Source organism: Macrobrachium nipponense, chromosome 34 (genome assembly GCF_015104395.2).
Source record: "Macrobrachium nipponense isolate FS-2020 chromosome 34, ASM1510439v2, whole genome shotgun sequence".
Classification (NCBI taxonomy): Eukaryota; Metazoa; Arthropoda; class Malacostraca; order Decapoda; family Palaemonidae; genus Macrobrachium; species Macrobrachium nipponense.
The window spans coordinates 71,236,261-71,243,623 of record NC_061095.1 but is presented as its reverse complement, the minus strand read 5'-3'; the positions used below and the strand labels follow the sequence as shown (position 1 = coordinate 71,243,623).

The 7,363-nt window shown below is 40.2% G+C and overlaps 1 protein-coding gene across 1 annotated transcript; it reads left to right on the top strand.

Moving 5' to 3' along the window:
• Positions 1-4,791: 4,791 nt before the first annotated feature.
• Positions 4,792-6,307, top strand: LOC135208141 (variable charge X-linked protein 3B-like). The gene is made up of 3 exons (XM_064240291.1): positions 4,792-4,854; positions 5,094-5,159; positions 6,044-6,307. The coding sequence occupies exons 1-3, from the start codon at positions 4,792-4,794 to the stop codon at positions 6,305-6,307; spliced, it is 393 nt and encodes a 130-aa protein (XP_064096361.1).
• The last annotated feature ends 1,056 nt before the right edge of the window (positions 6,308-7,363 follow it).

The following is a 7,363-nucleotide window of genomic DNA, read 5'->3' as shown; positions in this document are numbered from 1 at the left end:
ATGCTCTTACGTACAGCTTGATGTCGTCCATGAACATCAGATGGTTGATTCTTGTTGCTTTTCTTGAGTTGGTACCGGCATCCATCTTCTGTAGTACTTTTGTCATGGGAATCATGGCTACTACGAAGGGTAGTGGGGACAGTGAGTCGCCCTGGAAGATCCTTCTCCTGATATTAACCTCTGCTAGTCTTATTCCAGAGCTTGTAAGTATTGTATTCCAATTGCGCATTGTATTTTTGAGGAAGCTGATGGTGTTTTCCTCTGCCCCATATATTTTCAGGCATTCTATTAGCCATGTGTGGTATCATGTCGAAGGCTTTCTTAAAGTCTATCCATGCCATGCTTAGGTGGTTTTCTTTTCTTCTCCTACTGTTCTTCATTACCATTTGTCTATCAGGAGCTGGTCTTTTGTGCCCCTACACTTCCTTCTGCAGCCTTTCTGTTGGTGGGGGATGGTGTTTGTCTCCTCTACTATGAGATTCAGGGCCTCTGTAACACGGTTTTTTCGCAATAACTTTTTATCTATGCATTTCATAAATATAACGCTTATTCAGAATACATATTATATCTACACATAAATTTTAACTGTATTCTGCATTACGTAGGTTGAATAAATTTGGTACTTATAATGTAAAAGTCACTTTTTTTTGAAGACGGGCCAACTTACTCAGAGAAAAGGTTTCGAACGCACTCGTTACGTAACTTATGACAGCATTTCTTCCCTCTTTCTCGATGGATGATTGGCTATAGGTAACGAAGGCTAGACCTCTGGCAACAATGACAAAAATGTAAATACTAAATACAAGCAAAGCAGTACACCTTTATGAACTCTGAAACCTCTCCACTGATAATTGTCATAATGAACAAACCAACAAAATATGTTAATAAATACAAAAACACTTCGATTATTAGTCTAACTCCAAAATAAGTTTCCTAAGAAATTACAGTCTACTTTATAGGTCACAATCAGATTGACAAGATGTAGGGAATAGTTGGTAATTTTCAAAAACATAGTAGACAAGCTTGATTTGATAACTGCTATATCCAATGTCAAGCAATTTTATTTATTGGTTATCTACCTATTTACTAAAAAAAAAAAAAAAAAAATAGCCGTTACGCGTTTTTGGCTTTGAACCTTTCATCAATAATTATCGTCAGAATGATGACTTCATGAGGGCTTCCACCCCACTTTGGCCTCGTTCCATAATTCAGGATAACACTGAAGGCTATCATGGGCATTGTTGGATTAGAAAATTTAACTTCTGGCTATAAAAACTCATTTCTCGAGTATTTGCAAGAAGTTGGCCTAAACGTTTAATTCATGTATATTACTGCTATTACTACAGTAGTATTACTACGCTAGTACAGATACCCCACCCACATCTATGTATCGTTCCGCCATTCATAAAGTCTTTGTCATGGCCACAGGCTTTCTCTTGACTGTAAAAAGTTGCAAGTCGTAAGACAAATGCAGTTTTGCAACTACAGGCAAAATTCCAAATCCTGCTAGCCATTATTGACTGCTATGGGTTTCAGAGCCGATGAAATAAGGTGAATGAGTTTCTGTGGTGGGGATGGGCGGGCAACATTTCGTTAAATGTTGTTTACCTTGCTACGTAATGAATGTTTTTGACTCTTGGCTCGTAATCATTGGCCATGGTATCTGCTGGATAATTTTTACTCTATAAAAATTAAAACTATCAGGTTTAGGTCATTGATAATGCTGCTAAAATTTGTGTGTGGTTGTAAAATATACATATGTCAACTTTCAGCTACCTCCGATGCTTTGATAAGGAACAAAGTCCAAAAAACCGTGTTACAGAGGCCCTAAATCTCATAGTAGGTAATTGTATAGCCTTTCACTGATGATACCTGTTAGTAACTTCCACATTATTGGTAAGCAGGTATTAGGCCTGTAGTTACTGGCTATATTTCCCTTACTCTTGTCTTTTTGTACTAAGGATGTTCTTCCTGTGGTCATCCATTTGGGTGCATGGTGATTTGAGATACAATGCTGGAGTTGTTCTGCTATTCGTGGGTGTAGGGCCTTGAAGTTTTTGTGCCAGTATCCATGGACTTCATCGGGACCTGGGGCTTTCTCCCTGTTTCTTCTTCCTTGACTTCCTGGACCCATGTTGCATGTTTGTTGTGTGATACCAAATTGCTCCATATGATTTCCCAGAGTCTCTTACTTGGTTCAGCTTCAGGAATTTCTTGGTGGTTGTCTTCCCCTCTTAGTTGGCTGTATAGTCTTTTCTGGTTGGTTCCAAATAGTTTGTTCTGTTGGTATCCCTTATTCCCGTTCATGTACCGTTGGATCTTAAGTGCTTTGGCCTTAAGCTTCTATTGTGTTGTTTAGTCCCCTCTCTTGTACTTTGTATTTCTTGTTGAGTTCCTCCCTTGTTTTCTTGCTTCTTAGCCCTTTTTCTGCTGTCTCTTTCAGTTTACTCAAGTCAGATCTCATCACCATGATTTGCTTTTCACCAGGCGCCTTTTCCAAGGAGGTTGCTTGTGTTTTGGTTTCTGTTGGGTTGGTTTGTGCTGGTGGTGTTGGTGTTCGAATCCCCATCAGTTTCTGTTTTACTAATCTTGCTCCTGCATATGCCAAGTTATTTGTTTGGTGGTGTGTATTATGCCCATTATTTCATTGACCTCACTTGTTTTCTCCCTTAATTTCTTGGTGTTGTAGGCTTTCATGGAGGGATCTTTGTTCTCGTCTGTATCTGGATCCATCCATTGTCTAATCTTTTCTACCATTCCGTCCTGTCTGTTACTTCGTCGGTGTTCTTTGTGTGTCGTTGTTTGATACCTCATCATCCCTGTCGTTCTGTGGCATCGTCTCTCAGTTCGTCTTCGTGTAATTCGTTGTCGTGTAACATTTCCCTTTCCAGTTCTTCTCTTTCTGTTGGGGAGAGCCAGTTCTTTTTCTTTATGTTCCTTACTTGGTCTGACAGCCTCTGCTCTGTTTGGGGGGTGTTTGTTCCTCTCATCATTCCGATGTTGACCCAACCTTCTTCTATATCCTCTCTCCATCGGGTTTGCTTCTGATGTAGCATCTCCATATTTCCTTATTTTCTTCTCTTGTCCATTTCTTCCTTTGGGTTGCTTCTGTAGCTCCAATCTCAGGCTGTTGGTTACTGTTGTTGTTGTGGTGGTCAGTTGCTGGATGACGACCTCCAAGTACCTGACCGTCTTCCCCTTCAATTGGGTTGAATACCTGGCTGCTGGACAAAGCTCCTCTGTTGCCAGAGGTTCCAATTACGTCGTTGTCGTTTATTCCTTCATTTCTTACCATCATTGCTGAGTTTTGCTATTTAACCCATAGCTGGACCCTACCCCATCAGGGATAGGTACTCATTTACAGCTGAGTAGACTGAGGAAATTATGGTAAAGATCCTTTCCCAAGGAATCAATGCCGAGGAGAGCGGTCACCCATCCAACAACTGACCAGCCCCAATGTTGATTAACGAGTCCATTGACGACCTAACCCACTCTGCCATTTGAAAGCAGAGAATGATACAGTCCCAACTTGGAGAGCAGTCAGGACAGAAAAGGAAATTAAGAAACACTTATAAGAAAAATAACTATAGCAAAATAACTTGATTTATGTTACTTTCAAAGTGATACAGAAAGAGAGAGTTTGGGACGCATTTGATTTTATAGAGAGAATAGTGTGCAGTCAAATGCAGGTATCTGTTGAGATGTTCAGATGAACATTCCACGTTAAAGGATCCTATAGTGTCAGATACATTACCAACTAGAAAAAACAGGAAGAGGTAGTCAAGTCCATTACAGAAGGTTTTTGGGGAGAAAATGACGCAACTTTTAACTTTTATCCCGAGATTGAATATCCATCAGCCCCACATCATACTATAATCATACTATCATACTATAATGGGCGTAATGTCTGTCTGTTTGTTATTCAATCACGGCCAAACAGCTTTTCAGATGGGCATGAAACTTGGCATGGTTATGGAGGGGACCCCTAAGATGGTTTGTAATGGGGTTTCATCCAACCTACCCCCCCCCCCTCCTTTGTAGTGGGTGGGGGGTGAGAAGGGATTCCCTGAAATGGAGCTGTTTCCGGCCGTGAAACGAGGCTGATTATTCCTGTAGACTTAGTTACGTTACGATTTTTCATACATAATTTCTGTACAACTTCCCCGGAGAAAGTCGCGAATATTTCAGCTCGGACACAATAGAAGATGAAAATTATCATCAATATCTGCAAGATTTTTTGAATAACTTAAATCCATCAGGACTGCCAGTGCACAAAATAACGTTGAGGAAGTACTGCCCGGTAATGTTGCTTCGGAATTTTGATCCTGCCAATGGACATTGCAATGGAACGAGGTACACCATTATGGAGCTAAACTCCCACGTCATCAAAGCAGTGATAGCAACGGGCCCTCACACCGGCAAACGTCTGTTCATCCCCCGGATTCCTCTGATGCCTTCGGACAACCAGTTTCTGTTCCAGTTACGGCACAGGCAGTTTCCCATCAACCTGGCCTTCTCATTCACTGCAAACAAGTCGCAGGGCCAGACTTTGGATTGTGTTGGTGTGTTTCTTGCCGTCACCCATGTTCACGCATGGCCAACTGTATGTGGCGAAGAGCAGAGCAATTGACTCTGCCAACTTGAAATTAAGTTGTGGACAAACTGATAATATTGTGTACAAAGAGGTTCTGTAGTAGGTATGTATAAAAATCGCCTTTATTTTAATATTGCTGAACAAATAGTACATATAAATTTTTCACTTCTGCACCCGTATTTTATCACCCATCGTAGATGGGTCAGTTTGCTAGTAAAGAGAAAGAGGCGTTGGACCTCGCCAACTTATTACCAGCCTCGGTGGATATTCAGTCCTTTTACGTTTCTGCGTTTACTTACTACTTTTATTTTGCCATCTATGTTTGTGAATATTATTTATCATCTATGTTTGTGAATGTGTGTTGTGTTTGTGTGTGTCAATGTATATCGTATTACTTTCCTGAGATTCTACAGGACATGTCAAAACTGAGACATCCAGAGTATCCGAAATAATTCATATTTTTAGAAATAAGCATTTTTCTCTGAGTGTAAAATTCCAGAATTCCAAAATTCGACACAGGGATTCCCTGCCTACGTTTATCGACTACGAGACCTCACCTACTCAGGTGTGGCGCTCTTCTGTGAAATTCCAATAAAATAAAAAAGAAAAAAACCAGTGCTTGTCAATACTTGGCCATCTTTGCAATACCTGCTTCGGAAGACCTTTGCATATTGCAGAGGTGCATTGCAATACTTCCTTCCTTTTCATAAGGTGATGAATTTTAACATAATTGTTCGCCTTCTTTCTTCAGTTTTCTGTGAAAGAAGACTATTGAGATGGCTTCTTGTCTGAATGTCTGCACTTTTGGTGTCCGTCCTCAGATTTTAAAGCCTACTGAGGCTATAGAGTTCCAAATTGGTAAGTTGATCATCCACCCTCCACTCATCAAGCATATCAAATTGCAGACCTCTAGAGTCAGTATTTTTTTGTTTTTCTTATTTCAGGTTAAAGTTACGTGATCTTGCATCTGGCGCTGCTATAGGTGTCAACAACACAGGCTAAAAGTTTCATGAGCCTTAGTTGAGAGTTTCATACAGAATTATACGTTGTACAGTAAACTCGATTGCGCCCAAGAAACTTCGGCGCATTTGTATTTTTGTTAAAGCTAAAGTATTTTAACTTAATTTTTTGGCATATTTTTTCACGTTTCTTTTTGTCTGTTTTACATTTTTGTAATTGAACTATTTATGATCCAGGCACTATTCTTCTCTCTCTCTCTCTCTCTCTCTCTCTCTCTCTCTCTCTCTCCCCAACTGAACGTCGCAAAGCACTTCCGCTTTAAAGAGGCACTGCTTCTGGAACTCAGGTTATTCTGTCAGGGGCTGAGGGACGAGGAGGAACCGGGATTTAGGGATTTAGGGACCAGAATTTGAGGAACCAGAGTTTGAAGAACCACAATTTGAGGAACCAAAATTTGAGAAACTAGAACTTGAGGAACTGTGGTTTTAGGAACCACCGTTTGAGGAACCACAATTTAAAGAACCAAAGTTTGAGGAACCACACATTGTGGAATCATTGTTTAAGGAACCAGAGTCTCAGGAAACGAAGTTTGAAGAAGAAGAGTTTGAGGAACCACAATTTGAGGAATCAAAGTTTCAGGAACCACAAATTGAGGAACCACAATTTGAGGAAACAGAGTCTAATGAACCAGAATTTGAAGAACCAAAGTTTGAGGAACCACATTTTGAGGAACCTGAGTGTCAGGAACGGTAGTTCTAGGAACCAATTTGGGAACCACAGTGTGAGGAATCGGAATTTCAGGAACCGCCCATGGTGAAGATTCCCTCAAATTGAAAGCTGATCAAGAGTTGACTAGGCAGCTTATTAGAAAGCTAATTAATTCCTCCTAGTATATGACAAGATCGAAGTAATATAATATAAAAAACCTTCCCAGGATTTCATAAAAAAAAAGCCCCAACGCCTTCTTTTGGAGAGAAAAGAAAAATACAGTGAAAGTCTCGGCGATTTCTCAAATGATTTCCACAAAATGAAAGGAAAAGTTTCGCACGATGTCTGGGGAGAGAAAATGCGGGGCCATTCTTTCCACCTCACGGAGGAGGGTCACGGGATTTTTGGGGAGTGAAAAAGTCTTATTCTGGCGAATTTTCAAGACTCTTATTAATATGTTCGTCTTACGGGAAGCTGCTCAAATTAACTGACGGTATAATGATATTATGGAATACTCTCCTACGTGGAAAAATCAGACAGACATGTAACATGTGGCAGCATGTAACATGCTGCCACATGTTACATGCCCTGCACTGGACCCACACCTCTCCTGGCTTACCAGACACAGGCTGTCTGCAGCTGAGCTTTCTTCTGAACCAACAGGAGATGTTCTTAAACTCTGTATCACGCTGATGACTGATCTGAAGCCCATGTGTCTTTTCGGACATCTCTCAATCTGTTACATAACCACCCGTAAAATCAAAATCTATAAATAGTCTGTATTCAAAGGTGAAATTCCATCAATCCTAAACTCACTGAAAACATCAGAATAAGTTACAGCTAGAGGTAAAGCTGAGGAAGCTTTACCAGGAATGTCACAAATGAGCATACTTGATCCTGCATTACCAGTCATCCACGATTCACATGCCCTCTTAATACATTTCTTCATAGGTCTATAAACACTAAAATCCAGGGGCTGCAACATGTGAGAGGAATGTGGAGAAATGATAGGACACTAATATCATTATCCTTCCAAAAAATCCAGAAAACAAAACGAAATTAAATTATAAATAAATAGGCTTACTATTGTTATCAAATAAC